The sequence below is a fragment of the Spea bombifrons genome, chromosome 1, assembly GCF_027358695.1.
Source record: "Spea bombifrons isolate aSpeBom1 chromosome 1, aSpeBom1.2.pri, whole genome shotgun sequence".
In the NCBI taxonomy this organism is placed as follows: Eukaryota; Metazoa; Chordata; class Amphibia; order Anura; family Pelobatidae; genus Spea; species Spea bombifrons.
Genome location: NC_071087.1, coordinates 92,884,149 through 92,903,078, shown reverse-complemented (window position 1 = coordinate 92,903,078; position 18,930 = coordinate 92,884,149). Strand labels below are relative to the sequence as shown.

General features: G+C 41.0%; 1 protein-coding gene and 3 non-coding genes across 4 annotated transcripts; all 4 read left to right on the top strand.

Moving 5' to 3' along the window:
* The first annotated feature begins 1,701 nt into the window (after nt 1-1,701).
* HAUS6 (HAUS augmin like complex subunit 6) lies at nt 1,702-10,906 on the top strand. The gene is made up of 17 exons (XM_053465894.1): nt 1,702-2,179; nt 2,513-2,608; nt 2,709-2,787; nt 2,881-3,013; nt 3,602-3,749; nt 3,930-3,992; nt 4,079-4,133; nt 4,228-4,401; nt 4,488-4,678; nt 5,149-5,278; nt 5,801-5,903; nt 6,590-6,683; nt 7,091-7,154; nt 7,343-7,522; nt 8,724-8,859; nt 8,956-9,930; nt 10,314-10,906. Exons 1-17 carry the CDS (start codon nt 2,046-2,048, stop codon nt 10,400-10,402), a joined length of 2,844 nt encoding a protein of 947 aa, XP_053321869.1. The 5' UTR covers nt 1,702-2,045; the 3' UTR covers nt 10,403-10,906.
* LOC128468428 (small Cajal body-specific RNA 8) lies at nt 4,792-4,916 on the top strand. Its single transcript, XR_008345836.1, has one exon. It is a non-coding gene; the product is annotated as a small Cajal body-specific RNA 8 (non-coding RNA).
* Nucleotides 4,974-5,098, top strand: LOC128468434 (small Cajal body-specific RNA 8). Its single transcript, XR_008345837.1, has one exon. It is a non-coding gene; the product is annotated as a small Cajal body-specific RNA 8 (non-coding RNA).
* LOC128468418 (small Cajal body-specific RNA 8) lies at nt 7,574-7,702 on the top strand. The gene has a single exon (XR_008345834.1). It is a non-coding gene; the product is annotated as a small Cajal body-specific RNA 8 (non-coding RNA).
* Nucleotides 10,907-18,930: the final 8,024 nt, after the last annotated feature.

The following is an 18,930-nucleotide window of genomic DNA, read 5'->3' as shown; positions in this document are numbered from 1 at the left end:
TGAACAACTAATTACATCCGTATTGATGAACCCCCTACAGCAAGGGCGTCCAACATGTGGCCCGTCAGATTAAGAGGTGCAGCCCGTCTGAGCAGGGCCGCACTGGCCCCCGGGAGATATAAATATCGTAATACAAAAGGGGGTGGCTGGGTTGTGGCATACAAAATCAATAGTGGGGGTGGCGGGGGTAATACACATGGCAGTGGGGTCATTGATAGACAGAGGTTGGTTGGGCATCAAATTAGCCAATACAAAAAGGGTGGGGCATCAATACACAAGGGAGGGGATTGGCTGGGGCATAAATGCACAAAGGGGGGCAATAGACAAGGTTGTGGGTAGGACACACTGATCAATGCTAAAGGGGGCCAGGCTGGGGCATCAATACAAAAGGGGCAGTTAATGACAAGATACAGTGTAGCAGTATTTTTTTTTTTACGCTTCAGTGCGGCAGAGCCTGCCCTGGTGTGTGTTTTTGGGTGTCGGTGTGGCAGACTGTCCTGGTGTGTATGTTTGGGTCACTGTGTGGCAGAGCCTGTCCTGGTGTGTGTGTTTAGATGTCGGCGTGGCAGAGCTTGTCCTGGTGTGTGTGTTTAGATGTCGGCGTGGCAGAGCTTGTCCTGGTGTGTGTGTTTGGGGGTCTGTGTGGCAGAGCTTGTCCTGGTGTGTGTGTTTGGGGGTCTGTGTGGCAGAGCCTGTCCTGGTGTGTGTGTGTTTGGGTGTCAGTGACTGTCCTGGTGTGTGTGTTTAGATGTCGGCGTGGCAGAGCTTGTCCTGGTGTGTGTGTTTGGGGGTCTGTGTGGCAGAGCTTGTCCTGGTGTGTGTGTTTGGGGTCTGTGTGGCAGAGCCTGTCCTGGTATGTGTGAAATGTTTGTTTATGGCAGCTGATTAATACCTTCTGCCTCTTTCTTGTATCTTTTTTAAATTGTATTTATTAAAATAAAATCACTTTATCTTTCTAAAAAATCCAATTGCTATAAAAGTTAATCCATTGAATTATATCATAATCCTAAAAAACTAAATAAAACACTATTATAAAATTGACAATAATGCCTAAAATATTGTAAAAGGGAGCTTTCCCCTGGGTACTGACAGACCTCAGACGGTTTATACCGGTAAGACCAAAAACAGGCCAGTGAAACAAATGCGCCTGAGACACCTCCATAGAAAATAGAATCTCATTTAATTTATTGGCCTTAATTGCAGTGATCCGCAGTCAACAAAGAATCTGATCATATGTTGCTGTCTGGATCACACCTGGGGGTTAAATCTTTACAGCCTGAGGCGATATTCCCTTTTTAATCTTAAAAAGTATATATTGATTATGTTGAACACTCATATAGAATAATTAACGGAATATGCGACTAAAAACTCTATAGGTTTCCGCCCTAAGAGTTCCGGCCAAAATTCCCACTTATCCCCGCCCCGAATGGCCACTTTCTTACTTCTATTGGCTGCATGTAAGCGGGGCGTTTAGAGCTCCAAGAGTTCTAAATACAAGACGCACTGCGAATCATTTACGTAGACGCTTTAGCCGTAGAGTTAAACAAAGCTTGGTCGCCACACAAATGGCCGTTATCGTCTCTAGTGCTTTGAACTACGCCAACATCAGGTACTATATAAGCCTGCGTTGCAGTTTGATTGGACAAAGCAAATGACCTGTTTTGGCGGGTCTGGATGAGATCATGGCGGCTTCGGTTATCACAGTATATGGGAAAGTAATGCGCTCTTCACGAAAACAGATACGTGGTGTCGAAGCTCCACGTGAAACCGGAGAATAAAGCGACGCCGCAGCTCATACTACTGTCGTTGAGGGGACTTTAATACTGCGGACGCCCCACGGCATAACTCCCTCAACTTTTAAAGCGGGTTTGGGCCTGGTGTTGAGCTTCGGGGGGCATACCCCCAACTATCTGGTACCGCCGTCCTGTGTGTTCGCGTCTGCCGCTTTAAAGCTCTTGCTGTTTCATAGAGCGGACGCCGCCTGCAGTTTTTTTTTCCTCCGTAACCCTTTCATTACCGGAACAGGGGCGGATAACCACCTCAGCATGCAGGCTGCGCCTCGTCCTTCCTCCTCCTGGCAGAAGGAGCACCTATGGATGTCTTTACAGGCTCTGGGCTTCGACCCCGGCACAGAGGCAGCTGCTGCGGGCAAAAGCCTGGCCCATGTCACCTTTGGAGTGTGAGTATGTGTGTCATAAGGGCATGTACGGAATGTGGTATAGTAAATATAGTTAAACAGGTCACTACATATTTATAGTAAATATTTAGGACTTAAACATGCCGCTATGCTAAATGGTCAGAGTATACTGGCAATATTTATAAATATTGGGTAAAGTGTATTAATGTTCCAAGTCATAGTATACACGGTTTATGCTGTGTCTGAGCCAAAATGGCAACTATCTTACAGGTTTTTTTACACTGTATTTATAACACCCTGGGGTTGCTATTCATAAATACGTGTGGTTTGGGCTTCTCAGTAGCTAGCTGACCAATTTTATTTGTCTTTATGCAGGAACATGTTTGACAGGCCGAACAAGGATGCTTTCTATGTGGTCTTCCACTTCTTGTTTGGGAAGCTGGATAACGCACGTTGTGAAGAAGTCTTTAGGTGAGTTGGACAGCTCCCGCTTCATCTAGCAAGATATTAACGCTCTGGAAATATAAAGCGGCTTATATTGGTAACCGTCCCGTCTTTGCTTTCTGCTTAGGTATTGTTGGCCGCATATGGATAAGAAGCGAGATGCTGAATTCAGAAAAGCTTGCTGTGAGTGGCTGCGGAAGATCTCAGTAAGTGGATTTATTTCAGGCTTCTGACATAAGACATTTGTTCAGAGGTCTGTTTTTAGCAGTTAATTTTTGATTTGTTTCTATTCTGTTTAGGAGGATGCTGGTAGTGGCTTTCCTCAGGTGGTTGCGTCCGTATTTCTTTCCCCTGGAGGGCCAAAGTTTGTGCACCTCTCGTACCATTTTGCAAGATTTGTTCTACTGCAGCATATCAAAAAAGATGTTGATGGTGAGTTTGCCATTGTGGCCGTCTCTTGTTCCTGAACATCTTGGGTTCAACTTGTGTGATGTAAATGTCCCGGTTGACCCATACTCTTGTTTGCCATGAAGGACAACTTGAAGCAGTACCACAGAAACATACAATATACATAAAGTGTGTGTGTTGCTTTTCTATTCAATGTGCTTACAACTCAAGCAGTAAGCATGTTAAGTCCTTGCTCCTTCCTGAATTACAAAGCTGATTTAGGCTATATGAGCTTGCACTCTAAGCAGTGCGCACATTCTGCAGTGGTTGTATATCTCCCTCACATACTTTTATATGTACATGCTATCCATCAATTTCTGGCTAATGAAAGAGGTTCATATAAGTAAATATAATCTGCTTTCTCTGACTCTTATAATGAACCGGATGAGCAAGGGTATATAGATTCCAAACTTGGGTAAATTGTATGGTCAAAGCTATAGAAATGCCTAAATACAATATTTTTATGTAAATGATTTATTTTTAATACACACTTCCTCATAACCGGGCTTTTTTTTTTTTTTTTTAATTTCTTTATTTTTTTTTCTTGCATTTCTCAATGCATATTTTTCTTAGGTGCCAATTCTTACATGCCGGAAGCCCTGCAGGCCAGGGTTCAGGACCCCCAGAAAGCCTTGATAAGAAATAAAGTGGCACGTCGGAGATACTTGCAGATGCTGCAAAGAGAAAACTTTGTGATCGGAGAGTACCAGAAAAAAGCACAGTGAGTTACATTGATGTTGCTAATTTTTGAAAGGCTGTCAACCAAACTCCTGATTCTTCACTGGGTAAACATCAAGCTTTTAAATGGTATAGTCTTTTAGTTGCCTCATAGTCAGATTTATTTTATTGCAGTGCATCAATTTTTTTTGTTTTTTATTAATGCATGTTATGTTAAACGTAGGCTTCTTGTGAAACAAATAAGGGACCTTCGTTCTGAATGTGCAGCCCTGCAGAACCAGCAAAAGTATGTGACTTTAATTGCTTTCTTTACAAAGTAGCTTCACAATGTCTGTCAAGTTGTCCAAACCAAGGGTTTTAATTTACTTTCAGGATGGTAGAAAATTCCAGTACAGACCAGACTGAAAGGCGTAGCAATATTGAACAGGTGAGTCCTGGGGTAATTGCTTAATGGACTGCCTTGGTAGCTCAGTATCTTTCAGACCATTTGATTGCTAACTAGTTATTTTCCTCTCATAAAGATACGATCAATGTGGAATACGATTATGCAGACTCTGAAATCGATAGAAAAGGAGGTGGAAGTTGTGGACTGCGTGGTTAGAGGGAATGTCTATCAGTACTATTTAGATGGCTCAAAAGTTTCTTTGACCATACCAAATATATTGGTCACCAGAATTGAGAGTGAAATGCATAAGGTAAGTGTTCAGAAAGCTTTGAAGACTTAAACAGAACTTGGATGCCTCATCACTAGATGACTTCATGTCTCCCCCCTCTGTTACAGTTGCAAATGGAGAATGTGTATGAAGCTGGAAAGGTGAATCTTGTAACAATTTTCCAGCTTTTAAACGAAGCTCTAAAAATAGTGAAACGGGAACGCTGCCAATATGATAAAGGTCTTCCACTAGATCTGCAGTATTTAACTGGAAAAGCAAAGTTTGAGACTGATATTCTGACAAGGCTGCAAACTATGAGGTAAGATAATCATGAGCGTTCAGTTCGATTATACTTGTATGGCTAAAAATCACTAGATGCCTCGGTATGTGTCAGGCATCTAGTGGTGTAGTGGCCATTCTTATGGCTCACAATGGGTGATTGATACACAGACAGAACTTACTCTGCCTGTCACAAAATCGCCCTAGATTAATAATGCCTTCTGATGACCGGGGCGAATTGAGAGAAATCGCAACGGACAGATACGGGGCAGACAGATTGACCATGTTGATGTTCTAGTACATCTATGGTAGTGGCCATTCTTTATGGCTCACAATGGGTGATTGATACACAGACAGAATTTACTCTGCCTGTCACAAAATCGCCCTAGATTAATAATGCCTTCTGATGACCGGGGCGAATTGAGAGAAATCGCAACGGACAGATACGGGGCAGACAGACTGACTTGATTGTCAACGTATATTCTGTGTGCTCAAACCAATGTATTGCAGGCATAAAATAAAGAGGGAGGATCTTGTATCTATAAACAAGTCTATTGCTGATAAAGAACATGAGTGGGAGAAGAAATGGAGGAAGGTCCTTGGCAAGTCTCCATTTGACATATTCAAGGTTCTGAATCCAGTAGGTATTCTGAAAGCTGTTCATACTAAATCCCCCTCTTTAGGAGGACCCTGCACTCTCTCCCTGTCCAATTGTGCTCCGGCATAGTCATCTTGGTTATGGGTTCCATGCAACAAGCTTTTAACAGTAAGTAAAACTGTTCAGGCTATAAGTGTTTGGGACACAACTGAACTTGTAGCGAGTCCCTAGTGGGGGCTTGGAGAGTTCAGAGTGGTGCCTGGTGCAATATTTCTTCATTCTTGCAGACTCATTCTAACACCATACAGACACTCCCTCTTGTCCCCCTCTGCCAGGTGCCACTAATGCCATAAGTTTGGTCCCATACTCCCCTTCATCCATTATCCTTGCCGCTCGCAGATGACATGTCACATCAAGTGATGCTGCCGGGAAGCCTTGGCATTTTGTACCCACAGCACGGGATAATGTATCATGAACAAAACGGTCAACCGTTCATGCTGTTGTAACTTGTGAATCTCAAGCTGTTCTTTTTTTTTTATTTTTTTTTTTTTTTTTTTTTTTTAGGTTCTCAATCTCCAGCCCCCCATGGCTCCATTTTCCTTTGAACCCGCCACAGATGAAGTATTAAGAAACAGTGTGTTTTATCAGTACCCACCATCTGCACAAGGTGAGAGCCTTTCTGTTTGTGCATTACAGTACTTGCTACTTGCATAGCCCTTGAGTCAGGTATGTTTGTGGCTATACATACAAAAGAACCTAGGGCCAGCTTGTGTATCCTGAGATGCTAAATAGCCCTGTGCTCTCTGAATAATATTGGAGTTACTTGCAGGTGTGGTGTGTGTGTGTGTGTGTGTTCCTGCTTTGCCCAAGAGTCAGTTTTTTTATTTTATTCTTTACTAGCTTATGCCCTGTGAATGTTAGACCCTTTTTATATAAAGATTTGGCATTAATTGTGCTTCATGCAACATAACTAATATGGTTGCCTGTATTCAAACAAGTCTTGGAATGGTTCTGTAACGGAGGCAAATCTGCTGTTCATGTACCACTTCACCCCAACAGCTTGTGTGTTCAGCAAATGTAAAGCATCAAACACCTTAATATTCAGAGCTCAGAAGCCAGGTGCTTGAAACAATTCTCCCCCCCCCCCCATACTTCAGCTGTGATATGTTAACTGGACCCAAGCTGCACCTGTCAAAATTGTGCTAGATAATGTATATCCTTACATAGTATAACTTTATATGGGGGAAGCCAAAAGCTCTGACAAAATGGGTTCACAAGCTTGGAAAATGTCAAGGCACTAAAAGCATTGAGATTCCCACATGCACACGTATAATAGTTCCTATATCTCGCTAGATCAACATTCGACAGATTCAAAGGATCTGAACCGTGAGAGTGGGCAGTTGAGAAGAAGCTTTATGGAGTCTACAGTGTTAACTCCATCTGGAAGGTGTGTTTCTACAGTAACTATGTGCTAGAAAGGAATAAGTGCTAACTGCCAGTTCTATATAGAAGGGTTGTACAACTCTTGTGAATATTGAACGTAAACTGGAAAAACATTGGAAAGCTGTTCTGCTATTGGGCAGGCCATCACAATCCATAGCATCTGTTAATCTCATGGTATATCTTTTTTGTTTCCTGAGACATTGCAGTTGAGTTGAACACTTTACTGTCATCTATACGAGTTTAATTTTTGTGAAGGAAGATCCAGGTTAGCAAACAAACCTCTGTGTACGATGGATACAAATTCCCAGTGATTAAAAGTTTTAATATGAAACTATACCAGATATGCTGTGTATAAACTTTGTTGTATTGACTTTTTTTTTTTTTCTTCTGTGCATCCCGATCTGTCTCTAGGAACTCTTTGCCTCTACTCTGTCAAACCCCTACCCTTAAACGCAGAATGTCCTTAAATGAAAAGGTATGGTTTCATTGCATAACAGCTGGTTAGTGAATTGAGATTGCAGCCCCCACTCTAGCGACTGTTAATATTAATCAAGTATTGTAGTAAATATTGCTATAATTTTTGCCCCTCTTGGGTCCCAGTAAAGTATTGTCGTTCAGGTGACGCTACATTTACATGTTCTAACTTGTATCTTCTTGACAAAGGACTTTCGGACACCGACTCCAAACGCAAAAGACAGTTTTCTGGAGAGGACCCCAAGTTCTGCTTTAAACAAGAGGAGGTCTGATACCAGCTGGAAAACTAATGCCGGTAGCCTGCTGCACACGCCAACACCATGCAAAGCAGATCCAATGAGCACAGCACGCCAGCAACTTGCACAACAGGTGAGCGAATTACTGCCTTTTCATGTTCTTGTAACATATCTATAATCACCATGGGAGTCTGATACACGGATAGATCAGTCATGTTCTGTCTGTCACTGAATCTCCCTAAATTAACACTGCTCTCTGATGACCGGAACGACCTGAGAGAAATCGTGACGGACAGATACGGGGCAGACAAGTAAAACAAACTGCAAAAGGTTTACTTGCCCAAATAATGCATTTGAGTCTCTTCTACAGCACCACTGCCAAAAGGAGCCTTCTTTTGAAACCCAATTAACCCCCTTCAGTCCAGAGCTGTTTTGCCACTTTTCCTGTATGCGGGTTTCATAAAGATTCCCCTTTTCTGTGTTTGCTGTACCCACATTACATTTTATTAAATGTTCTAGAGGGCCACATCATACCTTGCAAATAGAGATCAAGGTCTTGAACATGTCATGCTAGTAATGTCGGTGACATCACTTAACTGACATCTGTCTTTTGTGGCGTTTTCCTCTTGTGTAAAGAAATATCTTCTCACACGTTTCCCTGTGATTCCTCCTGCACTGATCACTGTCCTCATTAAGCAAGTCTCGATAGACTTGCATTGTATATTGCCATGTGTGTAATTGGCCAGTAGGGGGAGCAATTGGATAGCCTGGCCCTTCTGGTTGATGTCGGCAGTCAAGCGATTAGGCATTCTCTTCTGGATTGTGCATGGCATATGTAACTGCTTACCTTACCAGCTGGGGGGTCCAGGCAGTCAAGACAGCATGTGCACCACCAGGGAGAGGTACTTGTATTTTCTAAAGGCTTCTAAGCAGAGCTTCTTAGGATGTTGAAGTACTTAAGAGGTTAAACATAAACCAAAGGGTGGGAGACCTTTTCTTGTTTAAACTATGGTAGATAAGAAAACTAACAGGTGTGCAACATCTTTCAAACTACATGTGGAATAGTATGAAGTGTGGCAGATGCTAATCTTTTATTACACTGTATACCGATATATTACACCCACCCACACTGCCTTCCGATCAGTTCCAGAATGATGTATATTCAACTGCTTCAGCTAAGGAGCACTATGCTACTTACAGCACCTTTGGGGAAAACATGGGTCTTCTTGCAAGTGCCTTTAACAATATCGGTGTAGGGCTTCATTCCATGGAGAATTTATCCTGTCTTGAGATGTTTGAAGTAAACACAAAACACACTTCCACTGTTTGCTCAGGTTGCAGAGTTTATTGCTTCTGACTCTCCAAGAACCTTGGGCGGCAGAGGTGTAGAGCTTGATGACTTAATTGGCATGTTATCATCTGATCCTTTCTTATCAAGGAAGGAGATCCCTCGGACGCCAGAGAACCTGAGTGAGTTGTCTTATTCAGCCTGTTCTTAATCATGTTAAAATGGCAGTAATTTGTCATGTAAACTTACGGTTTGTCTTCTCTCCTCCCTGCTCCTAGTTTCAGACATTCGTACCTCATGGAGAAAGGCTATTCAGTCGGAAGAATCTTCTGATGTTGTGGCCAGCCCTCTGGAGCCTCCATGCTTGGATTCTCCTGCTGAGATGGATTCTGCACAGTGCAGTCAGATAGACCTGAGCATGGCATGTTTTATGTCCACTTCACATGTTTCTGACCTTCACAACGAGTCTGTAGAAACTACTAGAATCATTTCTAATCCAGGGACATCTGTACCCTCTCAGTCTACAGGAAGTGAGATGAACACAATGGGACTGGAAGAATTTCTTATTCCCATAAAGGAAAGTGGAACACTGCACTCTTCATTTGTGGACAGGAACCAGACTTTTGTTTTAGACAAGGAGCCTGTTAGAATATTGGATAATCCGCTAGTTCTCTCTGTACCTAGAAATGAAAATGCCTCAGCGCATTCAACCCTCTCATGGGATTCCTCCAAAATGGTAGACTACAGCAATAGTTTAGATGCCTCTGAAGTAATTCAGCTTGGCATTCTGCATGAAACCCTTCCAGACAGAGTGGGTAACATAAGTCTTAACAGCACCGACAGTCCAGAAACCAGAGACATTATTAATAGTCAACTAAATGAAACTGACTGCATTTTGGACACAACAGAAGGTAGTTTCAAGTCTTTGGAGCGGAAAACGGACATACATTCTATACGCAGCCGCTATGAAGCTCTTAAAACAACTCTCTTTACATCTTTGATGGACAGTGGAAAAGGTGACAAACATACCCCCACCAGGTTCTCAAAGCAAAAATCCGAGTCTAGCCTAACACTTGACGCTGGTAGCGTGTTTAGCCCTGCAGAAAAAGGTTTAACTTTGGACGTGGAATACCTGATGACTCCTTCACCAAAGGATAGAAAGCTTTCCCTCCCACAGCTGATATCGTTTTCTCCAGCCGAGGAACTCGTCCATGTTGGAAAGGATGACCTTGGCGATGTCTTTGAGACCCAGGGTAAACAATGTCTCTGCTGTTTGATGTATACCTGGTTTTTGTAGGTGGTCTTTAGTTGCGTTATATCTGGCCCTCTGCTAGTTATAAAAGCATAAGTATCTCTGGGTTTCTTCAGATGGAATTAATCTAGAAATTTATAAGGCATACTGAGGCCTCCCAATATAATTCCTTTACGTAGCTTGTTACCACTTAACACAATTTCCTACTATAGTATAGAAAGGAAAGCAATGTTTGTGATTGCATCCCCAAAAGGTATTGCTTGCATGTTGAGGGGCTTCTCCTTTTCCCCCCCCCCCCCCTTCCCTGCCTGTTTCCTTCCTTTATGACCGTGACAATGTTAATGTCTGCTAATCGACTACCGTTGCTCTTTTTCCCCACTGCAGGTGCTGTAAACCTGAATGAAACATTTGAGTTTGCAACAGATCCACTGAAGTGTACAGATGAAGGGCTGGGACAACTCATAACATTGTAAAAACCCTGAAACTATTGGAGGACTTTGAATGTCAGAACACTTCAAAAAATGTTTTTTTTTCCTTACGGACTTTGTTCGCAATCATTGTTTAGAGGGAGTTTATTACAAATGCTAACTTTTCACTCACTTTTCATTAGTTTGAATGACCACAAAGGCATATGAAATGTTTACACTCCGCTTGTATTGTAGTAGAGGGTCCAACAATTAAATCTAGTTCCAGGCCCATATCAAAGATGCTGATTCAAAATGATTTTTGTACCTATGCACATCGGAAACCACTTAATTTAAATTCTTAAACATCTATACAAACTGAATGTGCTTAACAAAAAAAAAAATGCTTGGGGTCATATCACTTTAGCTAAAGATCTGTTTCTAAATACACCTGTATAGAAAAACATAAGCCTCACACTTAACTTTTTGTCTTTAAGTGTCTGTCAGTGACTTAAATCTAACATGTTTGTGAAATAGCCAAAGTAAATTGTAAATAAATATATTTATACTGTGTATGGTAGCCTTGACTGGCTTAAAAGATAGCTGGGACCATCTGTCAGCACGTATGAACAAGCCAAACCTGCTTCACCCTCCTTTACCCAATCTGATCTGTCTAAAGCTGATGGCATGGCTTCCCAGGTGGAGATCTTGCTGAGCATTGAGAGTGTTTTTGTTTTTAATTATATATTGGAATTTTATTTATAAAGGAACATTTGGTCTCATGGAATGAGTATGTCATAAAATTGCATCTCATTCAGCTGTAATGAGGGTGATGGGAGTTTCAGCTTGTACAAGCAGCACCTGCAGAGGTGTGAAATGTCAGTTACACAGATCTTAAAACCCAATACCCCCCCCCACACCCTTACTTCCTCTAGGTTGTTAGAGACAGTGGAGGAGGGCCCTGCTCAAAGTCACACAAGCGATTGGTTTCCTGATCTCTAGTTGCAAACAGTAAAAACAAAAGTACCTTGTTAGGGTCAGGGGTTGCAAGTGATCCCTATGTGACTCCTCCTGAGCAAGGTTGTTTAAAACCTTTAAAGAATATCCAAGATGAAACAATAAGCAGAGAGGTCCATAAAGCAATGAGTACTGTGGTAGTAACCATAATGGTGATGCATGACCATTGTGACTAACAATTCCCATCTTACCCTTGGAGGCTCCTACGCTCAAAACCTAAAAGTACTCAGGATTCCAGACATAGTCCAGATTTCTGGGTTAGAGGCAGACCTTCCTCCTCTAAACAGGAGGACGGGGCTTCAAAGAAAGCATGACGCCAGAAACATTGCGGTAGGGGGTAGGCTGAAGAGTTTTCTTCATCAATGGGCTCTATTTTGGTTGGACGTCTGGACCGTGGGAAGCATTTCCAGAGGGAACAGGCTGGCGCTTGTCCGGTCTCCCCAGAGCGGTTTATATGATTTCTATTTATATGCCTCCTGCGGATCCATGCATTTCTGGACCTTGTTCGAGAGTTTGTGACAAAAGAAGTGTTGATCCATGTGCCTCCAGGCCAAAGAGGAAGAGGTGTTTACTCCCGCGTCTTTGTTGTTCCCAAATCGTCAGGAGACTTCAGACCCATCATAGATCTCTAAACTGTTTTGTGGCTTATAGGAAGTTCAGGATGGAGTCTATAACATCCTCCATAGAACTTTTTTCCATGGGAGATTTTCTCGCTACTCTAGATCTTCAGATGCCTACTTTCATGTTCCCATCAGGCAGGACTCGCAGTTTCTTTGGGTGGTCGTTATGTATACCAAAGGGACTCTTTATTTCCAGTTCCAGGCCCTTCCTTTTGGTCTCACTTCAACTCCAAGAGTCTTCACCAAACTGGCGTCAGGGATTGTTGCCCTCCTGAGAAAGGAAGGAATCAAAGTGGTCCCTTATTTAGACAACTGGCTTCTGGTAGCAGGCTCTCCAGATCTTTCCCACCAGATTCACAGGGCTATTTGGACAGTAGTGTCTACAGATGCCAGTTTATCCGGTTGGAGAGCCATGTTTGAGGAAGAATTCAGACAAGGTTTTTGGTCAAACCAGGAACATCATCTTCATATCAATGTGCTGGAACTTTTAGACATCTGGAAGGTGCTCTTTTCTTGGCAATCCAGGTTGCGGGGCAAAGGCAGTGAGAGTTCTGTCAGACAATTGCACATTGGTGGCTTTCCTGAACAAGGAGTCTTCAATTGGGCTTGAACACTGCGATGTTTCTAAAGATCTTGAGAGACTGGGGTACTCCACAGATCAACCTCATGGGAAGGCAGCCAACAGGTAGCTCTGGATGCCTTTTCCCAGACTTGGGACTTCAATTTGGGTTACATCTTCCCCCCTCTACCTCTCATCACCAGGGTTCTCCGAAAGATCAAAAGACAGATGGTTCTCCATCAAGGGCCTGCACTCCACACTAATCCCACTTACTTCAAGTTGTCAGCGTGGCTCCTGAGAGGGAGGCTGGTCTCTCCGAGGAGGTGGCTAAACCCTGATGAAGAGTCGGGACCAAGTTACCAAACTCCGGTATGAGAAGATCCACAAGTCCTTCTCCTCCTGGTGTGCTAACGGACAGCTCCACCGCGATAAAGTCTCCATCAGCAATGTCCTGGATTTCCTCCAAGCTGGTTTTCATAAAGGTCTGTCTCCAGCCACCCTGAAGGTTCATATGGCAGCTCTTAGCACTCTATGAAGTGAACAGTTAGCTGTGCACCCTTGGATCTCTCGTTTTCATGAAAGCCATCTTTAGACTTTGTCCATTCAAGAGGCCTCTGGTGTCCTCCTGGGACCTGAATTTGTTTTTATCTAGCCTAACTTCTGCTCCTTTTGAGCCCCTCAAAGACATCCCAATCAAGTTTCTCACCTGGAAGTTGGTCCTGTTAATAGCTTTGATATCAGTTAGAAGAACAGCCGAGATCCAGTCTCTCTCCGTCTCTCCTCATCTTAACATTTTTGAGCATAGGGTTGTTGTGCGTACTCCTCCAGAGTTTCTTCCTAAAGTCATGTCACCTTTTCATCTCCATCCATTTGGAATGTAAGTGGTTGCCAGTTTCTTTTAAGATTAACCCTTTAAAATAAAAAGTTTAATTGAGGAGTTGCTTCACATCTACGACCCTGGTCTTACATCTAAGTTCGTTAATGTTATACCTAAGCAAGCAGGAGAGCTTTTTGACGCTGCATTGGTTTCCAAGGTAACGAGGCTGCTTCACTTTTCCCAGGGCGTTGCTGAGCTGCCGGCTTTCATGGCTCTGTACAAGCTAGGAGTAGGAACATGAGCCTAGATACCTGACAATCTCTGTTTAAGTTTACTTATTAGAATCAAGGTAGTTTTAATAGTCCCAAAAATACGTGTGATCTACGTGCTTACACTTCTTTTGAAAGGTTGGCAGTACCTAGTGAGAATTAAAAGCAGGTGGCCTAACATCCTAGAGTAGCTGTATAAGCCTATTAAAACTGATTGCAATATATGATAAGTATATCCTGTAGGACTTTAAATATTGCAGATGTATTTAAATTAACGTTTGTGTCCATTGCCTCGGATCCCCTGATACTACAAGTGGAATATCAAGGATGCGGTTGTCTTATACAATTAATGATCACGATTGTTTAAGGGAAATTCAGTATGTGCTATGCAGCCGTACATTCCAGTCAACAAAAGGAATATAATATATATAATATAATATACCGTATATATACACACACTTATGTACAATAGTGACTAAAGTCTAGTGCTGTGTACACCAAAAAAGTGAGTGACTATAAATATTAATGGGGGTACTTCCCCTTTAAATGTTGAATCCTTGAGTTCTGAGGTGATTTTTCTCAATGTTAATACAACCCCCCCAAAAAATAAACCTGATATGGTTCAGCCCAAACTCTGTTGTATCTGTTTAGTGTGTCTATGAGTTACAACTCTGTTTGCATGTACAGGGCTCCCAGAGGGATCCACAAGAGAAGGAAAGGAACAATTCCAGTAAAAAAAAAACAAAAAAACTTTTTAATATAATAAAATTAAATATCCACTTACATTAAAGTGCTGTAAACAAGGAATGCGAAGAAAGCTGCAGTGGCTTGCAGGCCAAGTCGGATCAGCATCTCATTCACAGCACTTTAAAGAAGAAGAAATCTGGCGAAAGGTGTAAGTGCTTAAGCATGAAAGTTTGCCATGTCACGATTATACAGAGATTTTACTGATGGATTTACTAGCCCCATGTCTTATTTGAGGCAGCATGGTGGATCCAGATTTTCCTTAACCCAAGAAAACATAGAAAACTAGCCCATGTGAACATGTGCAGCTGTTTGCACACCAACATCATCAAAAGTTTTATTCAAAAGAATAATAAAATTAGTTTTTTTTCTGACTGGATATGCGCAAAACATCTCAATTTGTATTCTGCAACATCTCCCAAGTACAACATGCATTGGGTTGGCATGGTTGTGGGACATTGTGCAGTCTAAATCAGAATGTGCCCAAACTTGGGCCCAGTAAATCAATCAGTAAAGAACCCATGTCTGAATTTAGGCAGAATGGTGATCCCATATGTTAAAACTGGTTTATATTTATGTTGGGCCACATAAACATGTTTTATACAGCTGCCAACACACAATCATCTTCCAAAGTGCATTTGGTAACATCTCCTAAGTCCAGCAATACCAAAATGCATAGGTCTGTAATGCTCATGGGGCATTGCGCGCTGTAATTTAGAACATACACATTTCTCATGTCAAGCTTGGTATTTTTAGATATGGAGACGTATGTATGCAATTTTTGGAATAAAAAGTTAAACATTTAAGAAAATGTAATTCACATGCACACATCTTTAACATAATATATGGAAAATTAGCTGAGCGAAGTATAGAATATTTGAGGATTTTAAAGGCATGAGAAGAATCGACACATGTATGTGTGAAAATAAAAGACAGTCCAACATGCCAATTAGTGTGTGATCCAAAGTCTTGGTGCATATGCATACATATACCTACAATGCCATATACCATACTTTATAGTAATCAGGTGTATCAAACATTCTCTTAATGGCTTTTTATAGTTCGGTATTATGGTATGATGTCATCACAAACTGCGCTCATAGAATGCTGGCTTTTCACTCCACTGTGGGTATGTGTCATCTCTAACAAATACTTCTAACTTCTACTATGGGTAGCAGTATACAACACAAGAATATATTTGGGGGACTAGTTGATCACCGTGATTTTGGCATTTATATGTTAAATGAGTGTGATTTTACGCTTCTTAACGTGGTTGTACATTGATTCATGTCCACTAGATGGCGAAATACACTCACAATAGGTTATGAAGGGATGCTGATTGTAAATTATATTTTATTCACTTTGTATTAATATTAATCTTATTATCTTTTATTTATATAGCGCCAACAATTTATGCAGCACTTAGTACAATACATATATTCAAGGGGTATGACAAGACGAGAATTGTCAGACCAATAATATTACATTTCCACACCTGACCCTTGTACTAAGTCTAACCTAATATTTATCTGTGAAGAAAGAAACATGACAACAAAAGTACATTTACCTTTTATTAACATTTTTTTTTTTGGCGTTTATTTATCTGGTTTATTTTCTATCATCATGTTCTGCAGTGCTGTACAATGGGTAAACAGGACATAAATAACATAAGTTGTTTATTGCATACCAGTCTGGATTTACAGAAACAAAATGTTAAGAAGGACCAAGCTCAAACAAATTTACAATCTAGAAGGAGGTTGGTGGGTATATTATACAAGAGATGAAAGTGCAATGTTTTAGGTGGATCAGTGACTCAACTTTATCCTAGTGTAAGCTTTGTTTAAATAAATGATATTACTAGGCATATGTACAGACAGACTGATGCGTATGAGGGCAACATATCTGTCTTCACCTGTTGTCCTAGTCCTTTACTGGTGATCTCTGCCTCATAAGGACGTATGGTGCCTGGGAAAAGCATGGCCGGTAGGCAGTGCCAGCTCAGTCTTGGCCAGAATACATCTCTGCTGACACCAGGATGGAAACTGGGAAAGGTAAGGGAGTAGTAGTCAGCTGACAAACTTCCCTGAACAAGTGTGGGTCTTGTTTTTTTGGAGTCTAGGGAAGATTCTGATAAGATGGGATAAGAATAGGGGCAGCTCTTGAGTAGCATTTTATACATTCATGAGAGGTAGAGATTAGGGCAGATGATGGGAAAATAGCATCAGATGAATGGAGGAGACGGGTAGGTCTGTAGAAGCGATGAGATGTGGGTAGATGAACTGCTTTGTAGACGAGAGTCAGGATTTTAAATTTAATCCAGACAACCAGCATTCTTGGAATACAGTATATGTTGACACACACAGTTTCCTTTCTTCTTATTTTCTCCTTTATCTCTTCCTTTTGAATCCTGCTTGCTGCCAGGCCCAAACAGGCCATTAGCCAGATGGGGTAAATGCCCAGTGGGCTGGTGCCCAGCAGCTCCTCCAAAATGCAATGACTGATTTTTTTCTCTCGTTGCCAGGTCGGCCCTGCATGTCATTCGATGTTTTAGTAGGGGATATCATGTTTAAATTATTGATCACAACAAATGTGCCCATTTTGCCATTGCTTAAAGTGACTTTTGTGTGGTAAATGGAGAGGTGTGGAGATTAGAGAATGTTGTGCCTGGGAAGCAGTCATTGCCAGATACACCTCCCCACATCAAATAAACTGAATAAGCTGTGCTGAGCAGCCATGACACAGGGAGATGAAAGCAGTCGGCGGAGAAGGTATGGAGACATTCATAGAGAGAGTGAGAGAGAGTGAATGAGAGTAAAATGCCCAAACCAAAAGAGCATGAAACAAAATTTGCTGTCTTAAAACAAATGGACCAAAAAAATAAAGAACATTTTTTGTTTTTGATCCATTTGCACAATTCTATTAGATACTGCTTGCCCTGACAATCTCAGCTTCCATGAAGTGAACCTTGAAACTGAATGGGCCAAAAACAATTACACTGACAAAGAAAATATCAAACTATAGTTTGTTTCAATAAGGAACTTTCTTATGGCAAATCTGACAGTAATAGTTCCCCTTTAAAGTCTACATTTCTTAAATCAGACATTCTGCTTACTTAACACGTACAATATATGACAAAAAGTATGTGGACACCTAACCATTACAAGAGCTTGTTGGACATCCCCTTGCGCATGCATTTGTTTGGCAATATGTTACTAACTTCCGCACCAGCTCAGCACCCTAGTTATAAGCCAGGGTCTCTAATTGGTAATGTTGACTCAACAGACTTTCTATTGATTTTACACCAATGCCATTAGGATGAGATATTCCGCAAGACAATATAGTAATTCTTTGCCTGTGCCATAATAGTAATTTATACCAATTTTCTCTGCATTTTGCACTGATTGTGTACTTTATATAACCCAGATACCTACTACAAGCTCTGCTTTACGTCTGACTGTCAGAAAAGTTAGTGAGTGGAAATAGTTCAATTATACATCTTGTATCTTGTTATTTCAGTGTTTAACATTGCATATCATGTTTCGGGCTAACTCTTGGTTACATTTCTGAGCTAACTATCTCTAATTATAATCTACAAATATACATGTATTGGCTGTGAGTCTGACTACAGTATTTGTGGGAGCTCATAATTAATTAAGACAACTACACGAAATCTTGCAATTTTTTTTTTTTTTTTTTTACTAAGTACCTTAAAAACTTTCCCTTAAAAGGTAATCATGATAAAAAGCATATTAATAAAAGACAATATTTAAGAAAGTTAAGATGGATCTTTTCCCATTTTGCAATATGATCAGGCTATTGTGCCCAAAATATACAGTAGAATACATTAAAGCACAAACATTTTTTGTGCATGTCATGTTAAGGTGGACTCACTCTAGCTAGGTAGGCATCTGACACAATGACTACAGCAATGAGGATGTCTGAAATTTCACATTCTCTTACCAAAGCTAAAAGAGAAAAAAATATATATAATGTATACTTTCCTTTTGACTTGTTCAGATATATTGACATTGGTGTATCCATGTATATTTTTGTGATTTAAAACAGCAAGGTTTGGGGTGGAAATTTCTCATTTATCATGTTATTTTAATGGCCAATATTTGATATTTGACCCCAAACCTTTGAATGTGTGTTTCTGTATATATATATATATATATATATATATATATATATATATATATATATATATATATATATATACTCACACATATACATATACATACACACAACATGTAGGTATACATTGATTTTCCTTCCAAGATTTAATTTTATGAAGCGTTCTCAGGAAGCACCGGCACTGAATCGCTTGGCAGTGAAGGTATGTTCTGGGACGGTTTTTGGAACACTGACTGTTTGGCCAAGAGTTCCATCGGACAGAAAAAGATCATGTTGAACAGCTTTGGCCATGCTGAAGAATACTGGCCTGATGCCTTTCTATAAACTCTTAAAGCTGTTAGCAGAAAGCAGAAGATGGGAAGAAAAGGGTCATCAATGTGAAGCTTTACAATAGATCATCATAGCTGCCAATAGAAGGTTTGGTATTTTAAAGTACC

Coding starts and splice junctions, on each gene's coding strand:
- HAUS6 (XM_053465894.1), top strand. CDS start 2,046: ATGCAGGCTGCGCCTCGTCCTTCCTCCTCCTGGCAGAAGGAGCACCTA. Junction 3,014..3,601: donor TATCAAAAAAGATGTTGATG/GTGAGTTTGCCA, acceptor TATTTTTCTTAG/GTGCCAATTCTTACATGCCG. Junction 3,750..3,929: donor GAGTACCAGAAAAAAGCACA/GTGAGTTACATT, acceptor TGTTAAACGTAG/GCTTCTTGTGAAACAAATAA.